The sequence below is a fragment of the Marmota monax genome, unplaced genomic scaffold (genome assembly GCF_021218885.2).
Source record: "Marmota monax isolate L192 unplaced genomic scaffold, Marmota_monax_Labrador192_F-V1.1 WCK01_AAM20220418_F8-fsc00065, whole genome shotgun sequence".
Lineage (NCBI taxonomy): Eukaryota > Metazoa > Chordata > Mammalia > Rodentia > Sciuridae > Marmota > Marmota monax.
Genome location: NW_026694038.1, coordinates 6,792,938 through 6,814,529, shown reverse-complemented (window position 1 = coordinate 6,814,529; position 21,592 = coordinate 6,792,938). Strand labels below are relative to the sequence as shown.

Here is a 21,592-nt window from a genome sequence, read left to right as displayed (position 1 = left end):
GACATATCATATTTCATACTTTGATTCAAGTGGGTTATGAACTCCCATTTTTACGCCATATACAGATTGCAGCATCACATTGGTTACACATCCATTGTTTTACATATTGCTATACTAGTGTCTGTTGTATTCTGCTGCCTTTCCTATCCTCTACTATCCCCCATCCCCTCCCCTCCCATCTTCTCTCTCTACCCCATCTACTGTAATTCATTTCTCCCCCTTGTTTTTTTTCCCCTTTCCCCTCACTTCCTCTTGTATGTAATTTTGTAAAACCATGAGGGTCTCCTTCCATTTCCATGCAATTTCCCTTCTCTTTCCTTTTCCCTCCCACCTCTCACCCCTGTTTAATGTTAATCTTCTTCTCATGCTCTTCCTCCCCACTCTGTTCTTAGTTACTCTCCTTATATCAAAGAAAACATTTGGCATTTGTTTTTTAGGGATTGGCTAGCTTCACTTAGCATAATCTGTTCTAATGCCATCCATTTCCCTGCAAATTCTATGATTTTGTCATTTTTTAATACAGAGTAATACTCCATTGTGTATAACTGCCACATTTTTTTTATCCATTCGTCTATTGAAGGGCATCTAGGTTGGTTCCACAGTCTTGCTATTGTGAATTGTGCTGCTATGAACCTCGATGTAGCAGTGTCCCTGTAGCATGCTCTTTTTAGGTCTTTAGGGAATAGACCAAGAATGGGAATAGCTGGGTCAAATGGTGGCTCCATTCCCAGCTTTCCAAGAAATCTCCATACTGCTTTCCAAATTGGCTGCACCAATTTGCAGTCCCACCAGCAAGGTACAAGTGTACCCTTTTCCCCACATCCTCGCCAGCACTTGTTGTTGTTTGACTTCCTAATGGCTGCCAATCTTACTGGAGTGAGATGGTATCTTAGGGTGGTTTTGATTTGCATTTCTCTGACTGCTAGAGATGGTGAGCATTTTTTCATGTACTTGTTGATTGACTGTATGTCCTCCTCTGAGAAGTGTCTGTTCAGGTCCTTGGCCCATTTGTTGATTGGGTTGTTTGTTTTCTTATTGTCTAATTTTTTGAGTTCTTTGTATACTCTGGATATTAGGGCTCTATCTGAAGTGTGAGGAGTAAAGATTTGTTCCCAGGGTGTAGGCTCCCTATTTACCTCTCTTATTGTTTCTTTTGCTGAGAAAAAACTTTTTAGTTTGAGTAAGTCCCATTTGTTGATTCTAGTTATTAACTTTTGTGCTATGGGTGTTCTATTGAGGAATTTGGAGCCCGACCCCACCGACTATAGATCGTAGCCAACTTTTTCTTCTATCAGACGGCGCGTCTCTGATTTGATATCAAGCTCCTTGATCCATTTTGAATTCACTTTTGTGCATGGCGAGAGAAAGGGATTCAGTTTCATTTTGTTGCATATGGATTTCCAGTTTTCCCAGCACCATTTGTTGAAGATGCTATCCTTCCTCCATTGCATGCTTTTAGCCCCTTTATCAAATATAAGATAGTTGTAGTTTTGTGGATTGGTTTCTGTGTCCTCTATTCTGTACCATTGGTCCACCCGCCTGTTTTGGTACCAGTACCATGCTGTTTTTGTTACTGTTGCTCTGTAGTATAGTTTGAAGTCTGGTATCGCTATACCGCCTGATTCACACTTCCTGCTTAGCATTGTTTTTGCTATTCTGGGTCTTTTATTTTTCCATATGAATTTCATGATTGCTTTCTCTATTTCTACAAGAAATGCCGTTGGGATTTTGATTGGCATTGCATTAAACCTATAGAGAACTTTTGGTAATATCGCCATTTTGATGATGTTAGTTCTGCCTATCCATGAACAGGGTATATTTTTCCATCTTCTAAGATCTTCTTCTATTTCTCTCTTTAGGGTTCTGTAGTTTTCATTGTATAAGTCTTTCACCTCTTTTGTTAGGTTGATTCCCAAGTATTTTATTTTTTTTTTTTGAGGATATTGTGAATGGAGTGGTTGTCCTCATTTCCATTTCAGAGGATTTGTCGCTGATACACAGGAATGCCTTTGATTTATGCGTGTTAATTTTATATCCTGCCACTTTGCTGAATTCATTTATTAGCTCTAATAGTTTCTTTGTAGACTCTTTTGGGTCTGCTAGGTATAGAATCATGTAAACTGCAAATAGTGATAATTTAAGTTCTTCTTTTCCTATTTTGATGCCTTTAATTTCTTTCGTCTGTCTATTTGCTCTGGCCAGTGTTTCGAGAACTATGTTGAACAGAAGTGTTGAGAGAGGGCATCCCTGGCTTGTTCCAGATTTTAGAGGGAATGCCTTCAATTTTTCTCCATTCAGAATGATGCTAGCCTGAGGCTTAGCATAGATTGCTTTTACAATATTGAGGTATGTTCCTGTTATCCCTAGTTTTTCTAGAGTTTTGAACATAAAGGGATGCTGTACTTTGTCGAATGCTTTTTCCGCATCTATCGAGATGATCATTTGGTTCTTATTTTTAAGTCTATTGATGTGGTGAATAACATTTATTGATTTCCGTATATTGAACCAGCCTTGCATCCCAGGGATGAATCCTACTTGGTCATGGTGCACAATTTTTTTGATATGTTTTTGTATCCGATTCGCCAGAATTTTATTGAGGATTTTTGCATCTAGGTTCATTAGAGATATTGGTCTGTAGTTTTCTTTCTTTGAAGTGTCTTTGTCTGGTTTAGGAATCAGGGTGATGTTGGCCTCGTAGAATGAATTTGGAAGTTCTCCCTCTTTTTCTATTTCCTGAAATAGCTTGATAAGTATTGGTATTAGTTCCTCTTTAAAGGTTTTGTAAAACTCTGCTGTATACCCATCCGGTCCTGGGATTTTCTTAGTTGGTAGTCTTTTGATGGTTTCTTCTATTTCCTCAATTGATATTGGTCTGTTTAGGTTGTCTATATCCTCCTGACTCAATCTGGGCAGATCATATGTCTTAAGAAATTTATCGATGCCTTCACTATCTTATATTTTATTGGAGTATAAGGATTCAAAATAATTTCTGATTATCTTCTGTATTTCTGAAGTGTCTGTTGTGATATTGCCTTTTTCATCCCGTATGCTAGTAATTTGAGTTCTCTCTCTTCTTCTCTTCATTAGCATGGCTAAGGGTCTGTCGATTTTGTTTATTTTTTCAAAGAACCAACTTTTAGTTTTGTCAATTTTTTCAATTGTTTCTTTTGTTTCGATTTCATTAATTTCAGCTCTGATTTTAATTATTTCTTGCCTTCTACTTCTTTTGCTGTTGTTTTGCTCTTCTTTTTCTAGGATTTTGAGATGAAGTATGAGATCATTTATTTGTTGGTTTTTTCTTATTTTAAGGAATGAACTCCAAGCAATGAATTTTCCTCTTAGAACTGCTTTCAATGTGTCCCATAGATTCCGATATGTTGTGTCTGTGTTTTCATTAATCTCTAAGAATTTTTTAATTTCCTCCTTGATGTCTTCTATAACCCATTGATCATTCAGTAACCTATTGTTCATTCTCCAAGTGATGCATGATTTTTCCTTCCTTCTTTTATGGTTGCTTTTCAGTTTCATTCCATTATGATCAGATAAGATGCATGGTATTATCTCTACTCCTTTATATTGTCTAAGAGTTGCCCTGTGACATAATATATGATCTATTTTTGAGAAGGATCCATGTGCTGCTGAGAAAAAAGTGTAACTTCTTGATGTTGGGTGGTATATTCTATATATGTCAATTAAGTCTAGGTTATTAATTGTGTTATTGAGTTCTATAGTTTCCTTATTCAACTTTTGTTTGGAAGATCTGTCCAGTGGTGAGAGAGGTGTGTTGAAGTCTCCCATGATTATTGTATGGTGGTATATTAGACTCTTGAACTTGAGAAGAGTTTGTTTGATGAATACAGCTGCACCATTGTTTGGGACATGTATATTTATGATTGTTTATGTCTTGTTGGTGTATGGTTCCCTTGAGCAGTATGTAGTGTCCCTCTTTATCCCTTTTGATTAACTTTGGCTTGAAATCTATTTTATTTGATATGAGTATGGACACTCCTGCTTGTTTCCGAAGTCCATATGAGTGATATGATTTTTCCCAACCTTTCACCTTCAGCCTATGTATGTCTTTTCCTATCAAATGCGTCTCCTGTAGGCAGCATATTGTTGGGTCATGTTTTGTGATCCATTCTACTAGCCTGTGTCTCTTAATTGGTGAGTTTAAGCCATTAACATTTAGGGTTATTATTGAGATATGGGTTGTTCTTCCAGCCATATTTGTTTATTTATGTTACTAAACATGGTTTGTTTTCCTCTTTGATTATTTCCCCCCCTTTACTGTACTACCTCCCACTGTTGGTTTTCATTGTTATTTTCCATTTCCTCTTCCTGTAATGTTTTTCCGAGTATTTTTTGGAGAGAGGGTTTTCTAGCTGCAAATTCTTTTAACTTTTGTTTATCATGGAAGGTTTTAATTTCATCTTCCATCCTGAAGCTTAATTTTGCTGGATACACAATTCTTGTTTGGAACCCATTTTCTTTCAGTGTTTGAAATATGTTATTCCAGGATCTTCTAGCTTTCAGAGTCTGTGTTGAAAGATCAGCTGTTATCCTGATTGGTTTACCCTTAAATGTAATCTGCTTCCTTTCTCTTGTAGCTTTTAAAATTCTCTCCTTATTCTGTATGTTGGGCATCTTCATTATAATGTGTCTAGGTGTGGATCTCTTATGATTTTGTACATTCGGCGTCCTGTAGGCTTCTAGGATTTGGGATTCTGTCTCATTCTTCAAGTCTGGGAAGTTTTCTCCTATTATTTCATTGAATAGATTGCTCATTCCTTTGGTTTGGAGCTCTATACCTTCCTGTATCCCAATGACTCTTACGTTTGGTCTCTTTACGTTATCCCATATTTCTTGGATGTTCTGCTCATGGTTTCTTAACAGTCTTGCTGAGCTGTCTATGTTCTTTTCCAGTTGAAATACTTTGTCTTCATTGTCTGATGTTCTATCTTCTAAGTGTTCTACTCTGCTGGTAGTATTCTCAATTGAGTTTTTAAGTTGGTTTATTGCTTCCTGCATTTCTAGGATTTCTGTTTGTTTTTTATAACCTCTATTTCCCTGTATAGTTGATCTTTTGCTTCTTGGATTTGTTTATGTAATTCATTGTTAAAGTGATCTTTCATTGTCTGATTTTGCTGTCTAATGTCTTCCTTGAGACTCCAGATCATCTGAAGCATGTATATCCTGAATTCTTTATCTGACATTCCATCTGCTGCAGATATTACCTCTTCTGACGTTGAGTTGACCTGCATTGCTTGTGGTCCTTTCTTTCCTTGTCTCTTCATACTGTTCGTGTTTCTTTCTGCTTGGTGAAACTGTTGTGTTATTGAATTTTCCCCCTATATATTTATATTGCTCTTGTATAGTTGCAAAGTCTCCCTTGCAGGGGCGGGCGGCGGCTCTGCCCCTCCTCCAATTGGGGCAATGTGCTTACCACGCCGGCAGGCCGCTGGGCCTGTTCTGCCAGTCGGTAGCAGGTCCGCCTACCTTGCAGGCGCGGACGGCGGCTCTACCCCTCTGCGGGCCGCTGGGCCTGTTCTGTCGGTGGTTGCAGTTCCGCCTACTTTGCAGGCGCAGGCGGCGGCTCTGCCCCTCTGCAGGCCGCTGGGCCTGTTCTGCCGGTGGGTCGCAGGTCCGCCTACTTTGCAGGCGTGGTTGGCAGCTCCGCCCCTCCGCGACCGCTGGGCCTGTTATGTTGGTGGTCGCAGTTCCACCTACCTTGCAGGCGCAGGGGGGAGCGGCTCTGCCCCTCCGCAGGCCGCTGGGCCTGTTCTGGTGGTGGGTCGCAGGTCCGCCTACCTTGCAGGCGCCTGGGGCAGCTCTGCCCCTCCGCGGGTTTCTGGGCCTGTCCTGCTGGTGTGTTGCACGTCCGCCTACCTTGCAGGCACGGGGGGTGACTCTGCCCCTCCGCGGGTTGCTGGTCCTGTTCTGCTGGTGGGTCGCAGGTCCGCCTACCTTGCAGGCACGGGGGGGGGGGGGCGGCGGCTCTACCCTTCCGCAGGCCGCTGGTCCTGTTCTGCCGGTGGGTCGCAGGTCCGCCTACCTTGCAGGCGCGTGGGGCGGCTCTGCCCCTCCGCGGGTTGCTGGGCCAGACCTATCGGTGGGTCGCAGGTCCACCTACCTTGCAGGCGCGGCGGGGGGGAGGGGCGGCTCTGCCCCTCCGCAGGCCGCTGGGCCTGTTCTGCTGGTGGGTCGCAGGTCCGCCTACCTTGCAGGCGCCTGGGGCAGCTCTGCCCCTCCACGGGTTGCTTTGCCTGTTTTGCTGGTGGGTCGCAGGTCCGCCTACCTTGCAGGCACGGGGGGGGGCGGCTCTACCCTTCCGCAGGCCGCTGGGCCTGTTCTGTCAGTGGTCACAGTTCCGCCTACCTTGCAGGCGTGGGGGGGGTGGGTGGGTCTGCTCCTCAGCAGGCCGCTGGTCCTGTTCTGCCGGTGGGTCGCAGGTCCGCCTACCTTGCAGGCGCGTGGGGCGGCTCTGCCCCTCCACAGGCCGCTGGGCCTGTTCTGTCGGTGGTCACAGTTCCGCCTACCTTGCAGGCGCGGGGGGGGGGGGGCGGCTCTGATCCTCAGCAGGCTGCTAGGCCTGTAATGCAGGTGGGTCTCAGGTCCGCCTACCTTGCAGGCGTGTGGGGCGGCTCTGCCCCTCCGCGGGTTGCTGGGCCTGACCTGCCGGTGGGTCGCAGGTCCGCCTACCTTGCAGGCGCATGGGGCGTCTCTGCCCCTCCGCGGGTTGCTGGGCCTGACCTGCCGGTGGGTCGCAGGTCCACCTACCTTGCAGGCGCGTGGGGCATCTCTGCCCCTCCACGGGCTGCTGGGCCTGTTCTGTGGGTGGTCACAGTTCCGCCTACCTTGCAGTCGCGGTGGGGGGCGGCTCTGCCCCTCAGCAGGCCGCTAGTCCTGTTCTGCCGGTGGGTCTCAGGTCCGCCTACCTTGCAGGTGCGTGGGGCGGCTCTGCCCCTCCGCGGGTTGCTGGGCCTGACCTGCAGTGGGTCGCAGGTCCGCCTACCTTGCAGGCACCTGGGGCAGCTCTGCCCCTCTGCGGGTTTCTGGGCCTGTTCTGCCGGTGAGTCGCAGGTTCGCCTATCTTGCAGGCACGGGGGGGGGGTGGCGGCTCTACCCTTCCGCAGGCCGCTGGGCCTGTTCTGCCGGTGGGTCGCAGGTCCGCCTACCTTGCAGGCGCGATTGGCGGCTCTGCCCCTCCGCGGGCCACTGGGCCTGTTCTGTTGGTGGTCACAGTTCCGCCTACCTTGCGGGGGGGGCGGCTCTTCCCCTCAGCAGGCTGCTGGGCCTGTTCTGCTGGTGGGTCGCAGTTCCGCCTACCTTGCAGGTGCGTGGGGCGGCTCTGCCCCTCCGCGGGTTGCTGGGCCTGACTTGCCGGTGGGTTGCAGGTCCGCCTACCTTGCAGGCGCGGGGGGTGGCTCTACCCTTCCGCAGGCCGCTGGGCCTGTTCTGCAGGTGGGTCGCAGGTCCGCCTACCTTGCAGGCACGGTTGGTGGCTCTGCCCCTCCGCGGGCCGCTCAGCCTGTTCTGTCGGTGGTTGCAGTTCCGCCTACCTTGCAGGCGCGGGGGGGGGGCAGGGGGGTGGCTCTGCTCCTCAGCAGGCCGCTGGTCCTCTTCTGCCGGTGGGTCGCAGGTCTGCCTACCTTGCAGGCGCGATTGGCGGCTCTGCCCCTCCGTGGGCGGCTGGGCCTGTTTTGTCGGTGGGTCTCAGGTCCGCCTACCTTCAGTTTTCCAAAATTTAATAATTTACAGTTACATGGCATTGATTAAGTTGAAACCCTGTGTTGCGATTACCTATTCTTCTTCCAGTGATGATGTTTTAGTGTTTTAACTTGGCTTGGATTCTCTCTCTCTCTCTCCTTCAGTCTTTTTTTTTTAATCGCTCTCTTTTCTAACATTAGGATGAAAGTGTTTAGTCATTACAAAGTCAGATTTTTAAACATTTCTCAATACCTTCAGATAAGCAGTTATAAATAACACAGTGGATATGTTTTGCTTTCAGAGAGTCATTTAGTTTTTTGGTTTCTACAATGGATAATATATTATGTGGGTATTTAGAATCCTCTAAAACTAGTAGGTTGGTGCTTTTGAAAATTTACCATGTTTCTCTACTCAAATGAGATCTAGACTTCAGTTTTTCTCTTGTTGGGCTATACTCTGACCATGACCATGACTACCAGTCATCAATGGATTTATTCCCTTTTATCATGTCAACTGTACATCTAAATATTTTAAAAGTGAACTGCTTTTACCCATCTCATTGGAGCTTGTTTTCCAGCATATGAATAAGGCTATGTTAAGTATCAGGTACAAAAAGATCTTAAGAGAAATGTTATTTTTTAAGTCCTAAGCTAAATTATTTTAATCAAGGTCTAAGCATAGTACAGATAACAATGATGGTTATATGTAGGCTCTTATGTTGTCTGGTATCTGAGATTTTACATGTTATGCCTCTCTACTGTCTCCTTTTCCCCTTTGTTTCCTAACCTTGTGAAAGTGAGAGCAGGACTAGAAATTTCATATCATGTTGTAGGACAAGAGTTACCTGCAACTGTTAAACTTCCCCTAATATCTTTTTATACTGAAAGGATTCTCTTCAGTCTTGTATCTATTTATATACTTCAGAGTATTTTTCAGAATACCAGAAAATATTTCTAACATTTATTTTTTCATGGTGGAAAAGAACACTATGAGTGTCTGATTACCCGACTAGTGTTTTATGGAAACACACTAGTTTTCATAAATTTGAGATTTGTGAGCTAGCAAGTCCTTTGAAAGTTGTGTTAACTTTTTAAGTTTTCAACATGAAAACATGCAGTTTTAAGGTTTATTTATGGTGTAGATTGTATATTTATTTACATTTTTTTAGAAAAGAATAAAATCTTTTATTTTTTCACAAATGAGTTAAGGTGATTATACCTAATGTATTTCAAAATGTCATTCTCTCCCATCATCTTTTGACGGAGCTTCTCTTCCTTGAATGTCAAGCATAATACTCTAAGGAAAATTCTACAAAGGTCCTATCATCCAAAAATTAAAGTGGTAGGCTAGTTATAAAACTTTAAGTCTTGACAGTGACAAATGCACACTGTTTCTCAGCAAATGTTTTCTATTCAAAACCCAATTCACAAATTATTTCTGGCTTTTTATTTTCCTATTGATAAAAAATAATAATTTTTCATGAGCCAGGCATTATGTTACATGCTAGGAATACAAAACTAAAGCTGATGGACTAAAATATAATGTTGTAAATGTAAACAGAACATCCTAGGAGCAAAAAGGTACAACTGTCTCTGCCAAGGAAAATCAGCACACCTTCATATTTTAGGTGAGTCTGAAAAGTGAATTTAATCAAAGAGTTGGATAATGTAATGTTCTTACAAGAAGGGAGGTTTCTGGAAATTTGGTAAGATCTTTCATTCATTCATTCATTCTGAATGGAAATGTAAGCTAAATCCAAGTGGTCTGGAAGGTGAGCAGTGAAGGTGGAAGAGAGTAGCAACATTATGATGGTCGACTGCCCTGATGAATGACTAGATTTGGGTGACTGAGCCTTCATCTAAGCCCTTCTCCCTCTGGATGGATCTGTGGTCCTAGGATAAGTTCCTAGTTTCCCCTATAAGCTTCTTTAACATTTAGGATAGAATTAAATCTGAGATCTTTTCCTTTAATAATCATAGAATTAAAAATATATGTATAAGAGTTGGAAAGAATACAGAAAATGACCAAGTTCAGTTATTTCTTTATGTCTCCAGAATGTTAGATATTTTCAAAATGGCAAATGTAAATCTATAATCAATTTTCAATATTTTAGAAAGCCTACCAGAGATTGCACATTTTCTGGTGGTATTAAATGCCTGGTTTTCTTGATTTGTGCCGGAATTATGGAAGGTCCACATGAAGGCTGAGCTGTCTTCTGATTAAGTATAAACTGTTTTCTCATTATTTTTATGCCAAGCGTTTTTTTTTTGTTTTTTTTTTTTTCAAAATTCAGGAGGGAGGTTATGGGTTAAACAGTAAAAATTAGTAAAATTTGCTGCCATGTTCGCAATTTCTAAAACACTTTTCACTTACTTCATAATTTGTTCTGCATAACAATGTAGAAACACTTAAAACAGCAGAACCAAGAGTTCTTGAACCAGATGTCTTTTTAATTACTCTGAGGTTTTGCATTCTTTCTGTATGTGCCAGCCTTTATGCCAAAATCCTTCTATTTAGAAGCACTTGTCGTCCCCTAACTTTTGGGTCACACTGCCTGCTTTGCAGGTGACAGTGATGGCTTCCTTTTTTTCATTCAGGAAAAGCTTGCTAGCACATGTGCATGACACACTGAGTTCACACCACCTTTTACCTGGAGTGGATACCTGAGTAACTCCTGAGAGTTTGCCCTCAGGACAAGGAGAGCCATCACCTTTTGAGCTCTGTGGTGCCCCCCTGCTCATGCCCCACCACCACTGCTACTATTTATTGTACTCTATTCCCTTTCACACTTTGCCTTCCAGAACATCACGAACAAAAACAGCCATTGACAAGGGATTCTTTCTTTGCTAGGCCCCTGCAGTTGCCAGAGAAGAACTGCATCTATCATGGAATAAGTAAAACCAGTATAGAGCTATATCTCCTGTTCTCACGATACTGATGTCACTTCCCAGATTCCTGTGACTCGATGTTTGGGTTTCTGGTCTAAGAAAATACTGTTAGCTCTGGTTTTACTAAATTATTGTATTTATATGCATTAAATGTAAATATCAGAAGGTTACATTTGTGTGTGTGTGTGTGTATAATACTAAAAAGTATCATTTCTTTCTATAGTGCAATACTTTAATCAATACCAGTTTCTTCCTACTTTGCTTTCAGTTTTTGGTGAGGAATGGTAATTTAGATGTATATGTTTATTTTAAAATCAAAAGACTGTTTTGCTTTAGTTTATTTTTTTATGTTTTAAAGTTGACTTAAATAGAAGTAGATTCTCTTTAAAAATATGCTGTAAGTAGAGTTTTGGAAAAAAATAAATTTTTTTTTCTCTTCCCTAGTATTTTTGCTCCCTCAAACAAGGGGACAAGAGGATTATTTAAACATCTGAGCCTTGGTAACCTGTGTTACTTTTGAAATATTAGTATTATTCTTTGACACTTTTTAACTTTCATTTATTAATGGAACTATGAGTCAGTAGTCAGTGTTAAAATTAAACCTGGCTTGGAGCAGCTACAGTTTTTTATTCTTTATCTGCAATAATTGGAGTTTACCTCTTGTACCATTTCTCTTTTCTTTCAGCATTTCTTCTATGTTCAAATCCATAGAATGCTCTAATCAGGGGACAAATTATTTTGTACTTTTTTAAAAAATACAGTTTTATTTTGAAAGAGGTTCAAACTTAGAGAAGCATTGCAAGAACAACACAAAGAATTCCCCTGTGTCTTTCATCCAAATAACTGGTTAAAATTCTGCTGATTTTCTTTATTAATGTTTATTATAACAAAAGACTGTAATCTGAAATTATATACCTTACTTAGTGGTCATGTGCCTCTACTCTCCTGCAGTCTGAAGCAGATCCTCAGTCTTTCCTTGAGTTTTATGCTCATATTTTTTGAAGACATTAGGGCAGCCACTTTGTAGAATATCCCTTAGTTTGGGTTTTATGCCAGTAGTATGCTGAATCTGGCTCCAAGTTGACTTTTGAGAGCTGAATGGACATATCTCTTCCCAATTCTTTGATCAGCAATATCAGTTGATACCTGAAATTGGCCGTGGTGGAATATTTATACCATAGAAATGAGGAAATACACAGGCTAGGGCTTTTTACCCCTGACGAGCTGATTTTAAACATTTAAAAACATATTCTTCATTATTAAACCCAAGTTACACATTTTTTATAGTAATATCACAGAAATGATTCTGGTTTGACTCATTGCATTCTATCAGGTGGCAAACAATGTGGATTTGTTCTATTAGTAATATTTGCATTCATCACTTGATTAGGATACCTATCAGATTTCTCCAAATACAAATTTATTTTATTTTTCCTTTTATAATAAAAAATATCCTGTGATGCCTTAAAGCTATGAAAGTAACCCATTAGATTAAATTATATTAGATTGACCTAAATTTTTTAAGTAGAATCCCCTTGAGCAGGTTCTTTTCCTTTTTGACATGTTCTTATCATTCTTTGAGCATTCTCTAACACAGCACATCATTTCAGGTTCAATTTGTACTTCTCTGTCACAGCCCTGGAATCAGCTATTTCTTCAAGAAGAACCATGTATGGAAACCAAAATCTGAGTGCAAGATGTGCTCACTGCTATTGAGATGTTGCTATACCCAGACCTTTTCAGTGAGCAGAGCTAACAAAGTGTGTGTGTGTGTGTGTGTTTATTCCTTTACATTTTTATTCTGTATAGTTCCAAATACATCTATCTATCTAATCTCAAACTGTGCATTTGTAATGATAGCTTCACTTTACATATACAGTGTTGTTTTCAATTTAATTTACAATCCCAAAGGGTTTATTCTTTTTTTCTATATTTATTTTCTGTTAGTGGAAAATCTGATTGCCTTCATTCTCAGTATGGTTACTTATTCAATGAATCTTCCATATGTAGCCTATCTGACCTTGCCAGGCTGCATCTTGTACCCTTCATTCACATTGTTCTCATACTGGCTAGCTGTCATTGACTGTCACTGAGCTGCCCCTGCTGTTTTACTCTAGTGATATTCTTTTTTTTTTTTTTTTTACAGTTTTAAAATATGTATTTATTTTATCTTTTGTCAGCTTTATTATACTGGACATGGCACTACAAAGTTTGACAATAAATATGTGCATTCTTTGAAGTGCCAGATTGCCTTTGTATTTTGAGCTGCTTTGTAAGCTGAGGGTTGTATTTACATTTAGTATTTTCTTTTGCCATTGCTGTTTATTTTGTAATTTATCTGCACTTGGTTCTTAAGAAGCATCGTGTAGCTACCATAGCTTTGTAACTTAATTTTTTTGTGTATTATGAGGAGAAGCAAATCAAAAGACAGAAGGGAGCAGAAGTAAGGAAGGGAGGTAGTGAGCAAGAGAGCTGAAAAGTATTGTATGGAATGAGTGTTGCTGTTATGTTCCCCTCTGCTTTGACAGTGCCTAACCTGTCCTGATAGAGAAAGAATATATTCTTTAAAAAAAACTCTTTGATTCAAAGATCTTTCCACCAAGCTTTTTTCTTTTTTGTCCTGTATGTTTTCACTTCTATATGTTTTCCTGAGTTTTCAGTCACTATTTCTACTTATGACTACTGGCTTCCAGGCCCGTTTCCAACTGCCTACTGACCTTTTTCAGGATGTTCCATCTTTCTTCTCAAATAAATATCTCTTCTTATACATTCTATATGATTAATAGTTCTACCAACGTTTTCAGTCATTCTTTTACCTTATTTATTCTCCTTTCTTCCTCCCCTCCTAGCCTAAGCACATTTCCATAAACTTTATTACCTTTCAGCACACTTCTTTTTTTTTTATTAGTTGCTCAAGACAATACAATGATCTTGACATATCATACATTTGATTCAAATGGGGTATGAAATGAGAATTCAGCACACTTCTTTATCTTTGAATTTCTGATGAGTAATTTAACCTTTTTTTTCATTTCACATTTTTGTGTTATGTATTATTCAAGGAAGAGGTGAACAATTAATCATTGGTGTTTCCATTACTTTCTTCCCCAGAGCAGGCCAGATTTCTTCTGTAACTTTTATTCTGTATTTTCACCCATTATTTTTCTCTAATATCATCCATTTTCTTCTGTTTTTCTACTACTCATACATAGTCTTTATTCTATGACTCATTGTTCCCTTAATTTCTTTAGTCCTCCGAGGATCATATGGAAAGGAAAGGGTAAGGAGATGGGGCTGCTGAGTATTGTAACTCTGAAGCTGTGTTCTGAATGACTAAAAAGCAATAACCTCTGTAGAGAATCTACATCTCTGTTTCCTTTAGGAGTTCCAGAGGAGAAGGGCAGAAGGAGGGGGGCCTGTTTGCATAAGACAGAAACTGTCTGTGTTTTGATAAATGTGTAAGAATAAATCTTAACAGGCAGTTTCCCAAAAAGTGAACAGTTGAGGTAGTATGGAGAATGTAATTAACCTCATGGTCAGAAGGTGTGTATTTTAATGCTAGCTTCGCCTCTGGGTGACTAACCTTAAATAAGTCACTCCAACCTCTTTGTTCTACTGGTTGCTTATTTGCAAAATGAGCAGTTATAATAGGTAAAAATTATAAGGCATTCCTCGGTTCTAAAATATGGATTCCAATATAACTAACTAGTATGCATTTTTTTAAAAGCCTAATTTTTAAAATCTATGTGAAGACAAACTACTGGCTTTATTTTTCCTTTCTTGAAAACCAATAATTTTTGGAAAATTCAAGGGGATTTATTTAAATATAATTGCTTTTAAATAATGTTTTATGATAGACTTAATCTGCAATGAGCACATTTTAATTTTTTATGGGACTTACATATTTCTACTAACCATTTACTAACTTTGATAGCCATTCTTTCACCCACAATAATCTGAAGAGAACTAGTCATGCATTTGCCTATTAATAAAAAATGGCTTTTTAATTATTTCCCATGTTATATTTTATATATAGAAAAAAATTTACTTCTGTAAATTAATATCCTCCATTCTAGCTTTTTAAGTATTTATTAGCTGCATGGATACTAATATTTTTTTCCAGAGAGTATTTCAGTGAGTGAAAGAGATTACTTATTCATTTTCTTTGTTACTCATTTTTACTTCTTTCATTATTTAGGATCTTATTGAAAGTTTTCTTCTTTTTCATATATTTTTGTGTTACAAAATGTCTTGTTTCCAATGTATATTTAGTTTATCAGAGATATTCATGTATGTATACTAAAGTAAGTATTTAGCTAAACTAAAATATTAAAACTAAGTGAAGCCAGGTGCAAGGCAGGAAGATTGCAAGTTTGAGCAACTTAGTGAGACCTTTAGCAACTTAGTAAGACCATATCTCAAAACAAAAAATAAAAAGGACTGGGAATGTAGCTCAATGTTAAAGTATCCTGGGTTTAATCCCCAGAAGCAAAAAGGAAAAAACTAAGTTAAACCACTAATTGCAACTTTGTGTAGTAATTACTCAGTTTTTGAAATAAAAAGTGTCAAAATATTATTGTTTATAATTTTATAATAGTATTATAAAAATATATAACAAATGGGCAAAATTTTGATCTTATGCCTAAAGACCAGGTGATTTTGACTAAGAATTGTTTGATAAATTAGGCCACATAAATTGCTTAGAATTGCTATTTGTAAGACCTCAAAATCAATAAATAGTTAAAATCCTAGTTCAACTATTTATTTTAATCCTTGTTTATTTTATCTGACATTATGTTTCTAAGTTATTTCTTACAAAAATAAAGGTAGCCATTGAAATTCTGAGCAATAACTACTCAATGTAGTTATCAACATCATATATCTATGATAGGTTACTCTCTCAGTAACATTTAAAATAATCTTAAGTTCAGGCTGAAGTTGTAACTCATTGGTGGAGCAAGTGTGAGGCACTGGGTTTGACCCTAGCACCACATAAGAACAAATAAAGGCATTGAGTCCATATACAACTCAAAAAAAAAATTTAAAAAATAAGCTAAATTCATATAACATTCTTCTACATATTTTTATTTTTAGATCAAAGAAAGCAAAGAATTCAATTGATAAATCAACTGAGACTGACAATGGCTATGTATCTCTTGATGGAAAAAAGACTGTTAAAAGCAGTGAAGATGGAATGCAAAATCATGAACCTCAGTGTGAAACTATTAAACCAGAAGAGACAGCGTGGATCACAGGAACTGTGAGGAATGTTCCCAGCAAAGTAAGTGTAATTTTTAAAATACCCTTGTGTGATTTTATATTAGCCAATATGAAATGATTTAGATATGGTAGTTGCCTTTGAACTAAACGTTTTCTACAGAATTTATATTATGAGGCTGTATAAATAGTACTGATGAAGCTAAAATTAGATAAGTACTATGATTAAACTTAATTGCCAATATAACTTATACCTTCTGAACTGATTTTTGATGGCTTGAATTTTTCCAAAATGTTAAAGCACTTTATAGTTGGTGTCTGTTAAACCTTACTTTCTCTTTCTTTATTTCCATATATGTATAAGAATTTGCATTAAGCTGAATATCTAAATTATTCTGACAGCTGAACTACAACACTTTCTTTCATATTTTCTATAAAAATATCTTGTTTATCCTATATTTATTACTTTTGATGTCATATGTGTTTTGTATTTAATCGGGAAAAAATACCTTTTCATTTAAAATTGGCACATAATGATTATACATATTTATGGGGTATAGGGTGATTTTTAGTACATGTATACAATTTGTAATCATCACATCAGGGTCATTATCATGTATATCACCTCAAACATTTACCATTTCTTTTTGATGGGAACATTCAAAGTGCTTTCTACTCTCTGTTTTGAAATATTCAATTAACTTTTGTCAACCATAATTATTCTACTGTGCTGTAGAAAATAAGAAGTTATTCCTCCTATCCAGCTGTATTATATCCCTGTGCCCCTCAACCATCCTCTCTCCATCCCCACTTTTCCCTCTTTCCCTATTACCAGGCTCTGGTAACCACTATTTTCTACTTCTACAAGATAAACATTTTTAGTTAAGTAAGAGTATACGATATTTATCTTTTCTGTGCTTGATTTACTTCACTTAACATAATGTCCTCCAGTTCCATTCATGTTGCAGCAAATGAAAGAATTTTTCTTATGGCAGAATAATATTTTATTGTGTATATATTTTCTTTCATCTGTTAACACCTCAGTTGATTCCATGTCTTGGCTGTTGTGAATAGTGTTTCAGTAAATATGTGAGTGCGGTTATTTCCTTACCATACTCACTTCATTTCATCAATGGTATGATTGCTGGATCATAAAGCAGTACTATTTTTTTTTAAGAAACTTCAATAAGGTTCTCCATAATAGATGTCTTAATTTATATTCCCACCAATAGTGTATGAGAGTTCTCCTTTTTTCATATCCATATCAGCATTTGTGATGTTTTATATTTAGGGATTTTAAGTGGGGTGTGATAGAATCTCATTGTAGTTAAAAAAAAAAAAAAAAAAATATATATATATATATATATATATATATATATATATATATATATAAATATATATATTTTAGTTGTGGACACTATACCTCTCTTTTATTTGTTTATTTTTATGTGGTGCTGAGGATCAAACCCAGTGCTTCATGCATGCTAGGCAAATGCTCTACCACTGAGCTGCAGTACCAGCCCTCATTGTGGTTTTGATTTGTATTTCTATGACATTTAGTGATGTTGAACGTTTTTTATATATTTATTGGCCCTTTGTATATTTTCTTCTGAAAGTTTTATGTCCTTTGCCCACTTCTTAATTGTATTATTTGGTTTTATTGCTGTTGAGTTTTTTTTTGTTGTTGTTGTTGTTGTTGTTATTCCTTATATATTCTGTATATTAGACCCTTGTTGCATGAATAGTTTACAAATATTTTCTCCCATTATGTAAGTTGTATCTTAAACTCTGTTAATTATTTCCTTTGATGTGCAGAAATAATTTAGTTTGATGTAATCCTCTTTGTCAACCTTTTTTTTTTTTTTTTGCCTTTGCTTTTGGGGTTATATCCAAAAATCTCTGCCTAGACAAATATCCTAAAGCATCACCCCTGGTTTTCCAGGATTTTCTAGCAGTAATTTCATGGTTTGGGGTCTGACATTTAAGTCTTTCTTCCATTTTGAGTTCATTTTGGTTCATGATGAGAAATAGGGGTCTAATTTAATTATTCTGCGTATGAACATCCAGTTTTCTCACCATCATTTACTGAAGAGACTTTCCTTTCTTCAGTATATTCAGTATCTTTGTCAAAAATCAGTTGTGTATAAATATTTGGATTTATTTCTATGTTCTTTATTATGTTCCTTTGGTCTGTTTGTCTGTGTTTTAGGCCAGTACCATAATGGTTTTGGTTACTATAGCTTTGTAGTGTGTTTTGAAGCCAGGAATTATGATATCTCTAGTCTTGTTCTTTTTGCTCAGGATTGCTTTGACTCTTCAGGGTCTTTTGTGATTCCATACAAATTTAAGTAGTGTTTTTTTTTTTTCTAGTTTTGTGCAGAATGTGATTGCTATAGGGAATTGCCTTCAATAGGTAGATCACTTTGGTGATGAACATGGTATGCCTTCTGTTTTTAATTTCTTTCATCAATGATTTGTAATTTTCATTTAAATATAATTTGTTTTATTGGTTTAATTTCTTGGGCTTTTACTTTTTATTTTTTGTAATTGTTGTGAGTGGAATTACTTTCTTGATTTCTTTCTCAGTAATTATGCTATTGATATATTAAAATACTACTAAATTTTGTATGTTTTTTTTAATATCCTGTTACCTTACTGAATGTATCAGTTCTAGCAGGTTTTTTTTTTTGTGTGTGTGTGTGGAATCTTCAGGTATTTTTCTATATAAAATTATGTTGTTTGCAATTGGGATAATTTGACTTCCTCCTTTTTCATATGGATGCCTTTTATTTCTTTCTCTTGCCTTATTGCTCTGATTAAGTACTTTCAGTATTATATTGAATAAGATTTTCAGTCCTGCATTGAATAAGAATGGTAAATATAAATATTCTTGTCTTGTTGTTCTGATCTTAGAGGAAACAATTTCAGCTTTTCCCATTCGCTAGGGTGTTGGCTGTGAGAGTGTGTGTGCGTGTGTGTGTGTGTGTGTGTGTGTATAAATCTCCTGTATTGTGTTGAAGTGTGTTCCTGCTGTGCCTAATATTTTGAGGGTTTTTATTATGAAGTTATGTGGAATTCTACCAAATGCTTGTTCTGTACTATTGATGATCATCTGTTTTTGTCCTTCATTGTTGATATACTGTATTACATTTATTGATTTACAATTGTTAATCCATGCTTGCAACCTTAGGAGAAGACCCACTTGATCATATTGTATAACATTTGGAAGTACTCTAGGATTTGATTTGTTAATAATTTATTGAGGACCTCTACATCTGTGTTCATTATGGAGATTAATCTGTGGTTTTCTTATTGTGTCCTTCTCTGGTTTTGGTATCAGTGCATGAGAAGACAAAAGTGCATCCCCATACCAGTGACAAATATTTTACTTCTTTGTTTACCTTTGAAGGAGCATGATAAACAGAATTATACCATATAACAAGTATGCAACAAGAGATTATAAACAAATTTTAGAACTGAAGAAACAGGGTGCAACGATTATGTGGTGGCTACAATTATGTGGTTAAATAAGTTCTTTATAGAGTCTTTCTTATCTCACTACCCAAGACAACAAACTTTCCTAGATACTAACTAGTGTTTACCCCAACTATTATTGTAATAGAATCTATCTTCCTTTTAGATCTAATAGTTATTTGCTTTATATAATTAGGTACTCCAGTGTTGGGCACATATGTATTTACTATTGTTATTTTCTTTTTGTTGAGCTGATTCCTTTATCATTGTATATGGTGAACTTATTTTTCTCTTTTTATACTTTTTGGCAGTCTATTTTATCTGATAACAGTATAGTTATTCCTGTTCATTTTGGGTGTTCATTTGCATGGTATGTCTTTTTCTATCTTTCTCTTTCCATCATTGTGTCTTCACTGGTAATGGTGAAGTGAGTTTCATATAGGAAGCATATCTTTATATCTTTTGGTCATTTTTAAAAATCCATTCAGCCAGACTTTTTTTTTAATTGAGAAATGTAATCCACTTACATTCATAGTTAATATTGGTAAGTAAAGACATACTGTAATTTTATTTTTTTCTGGTGGTTTTTTTATCCTTTGTTCCTTTTTTGTATTCATTCTTTGTGGTTTAGTAGTTGTTTTTTTTTTTGTGTGTGTGTGTGTGTGTGTGTGTGTGTTGGTCATTTGATTTTCTTTCTCTTTTTTTTTCTCTGTTCTACTAGTGAATTTTGTACTTTCATGTGTTTTTATTATGATGATAGTTATCATCCTTTAACTTCTGTGTAGAACTCCCTTAAGCATTTCTTGTAGAATTAGTTCCTTAGTTTTTGTTTGTCTTGGAAGATTTTCTTTCTCATTCATTTCTGAAGAATAGCTTTTTTAGATGCAGTATTCATGATTAGCAGTTTTTTTCCTTTCAGAACTTGAAATATGTCATACCATTCTCTTCTGGCTTCTTCTGAGAAGTCTGATGTTAGTGGAGTGGAGATTCCATTATGGGAATTGAGCCTTTCTCTATGATTTTTAAAAATTCTCTTATACTTTTAACAGCTTAACTAAAATATGCTTTGAAGTGGATTTTTTGGGGGGTTCAATCTATTAGGGGTCCTTTGAGCTTCTTGAACTTGCATATCTGTATATTTTCCAACATTTGGAAAGTTTTCAGCATTTATTTCATTGAACTGGTTTTTCTATACCTTTTCTCACCTATTTCTGGATCTCTTATAAAGTGAAAATTGGCATGCTCCCCATCAGTCTTGTAGACTTTTTTCATTCTTCATAATTTTTCTTTTTTGCTTCTCTCTCTCATTTTAAAAGACCTATCTTCAAACTCAGAAATTCTTTTTTTGGCTTGCTTTATTCTGCTTTGAAGTTCTCAACTGAATTTTTATTTCCTTTATTGAGTTATTTATCTAAGATTTTTGTGTTTTTGAATTTTATCTCTGATGCATTTTTTCTTATGAATTGTCTTCCTTATTTCATTGAATTGACTATGTTCACTTGTATCAATTGGGTTTCCTTAAAACATTTTAATTCTTTTACACTTTATTAATTTCCTTTTCTGGTCTCAGGTGTGTTGCTACAGTTATTGTGGTTTTTTTGTAGGAATCAAGCTCCCTTATTACTTTTGTGTCCCTACATGGATCTTTGTTCATCTGATAGATTAGTTGCCTATATCACTTTTATAGGGCAGCTTTCATAATAGATTTCTTCTGATGATATATCCTAGAGTGTCGGTTAAGTAGGCTGTTTTCACATCCAAGTATAGTGTAGTTTCTGTATAACTTCTTCAGCTATAATCAATGTCAGTAGTGTCTGTAGGTGACTGGGTAGAGTACCTCTAAGTGTCCAGAGAGGTGCCCTTCAGTGTTTGAGGGCTGTGCATGTATGATTTTGCAGAGCCTGTAGGAGCCAACCTATTCATAGTATACTGCCTTGCTGCTTTTGGTGTTGCTTGGTATGCAAGCAAGGTTGCCTGTCTGCTTCCAGGGTGCTGAAGGTAGGTTAATAAGGTCACCCACCTGCTTGCTAGGGCTTCCCAGATGCTTTGTGGAGATGTGGGAAGGTGAGAAAGGTCTTAAGATGGAACTGTTCAGCAGGAACCTGGGTGTGGGAGGACACAACATGGGCTAGGCTCTGTCTTTCTCTGGAGCAAGCAGTAGTATGGTAATCCCTAAAACAGGCTCAGAATCTGTGAGGAGTGCAGGCTTCTCCAGCAGCAAATGCTTGGGTGTCTGTGATATGCCTGGGGACTGCTGGGGTTCTTATTCTTTCCCTGTCAAGTAAAGCCCCTCTTGGTTAAGGGTT

General features: G+C 37.8%; 1 protein-coding gene across 5 annotated transcripts in view; it reads left to right on the top strand.

The window, feature by feature from the left end:
* The window catches only part of Phtf2 (putative homeodomain transcription factor 2), a 125,744-nt gene that overhangs the window by 71,539 nt on the left and 32,613 nt on the right, over nt 1-21,592 (top strand). For all 5 annotated transcript variants that reach the window (XM_046464155.2, XM_046464156.2, XM_046464153.2 and 2 more), the window contains one exon: nt 15,690-15,876. In XM_046464155.2, coding sequence (XP_046320111.1) covers nt 15,690-15,876 — 187 coding nt within the window. The remainder of the gene's footprint in view (nt 1-15,689; nt 15,877-21,592) is intronic.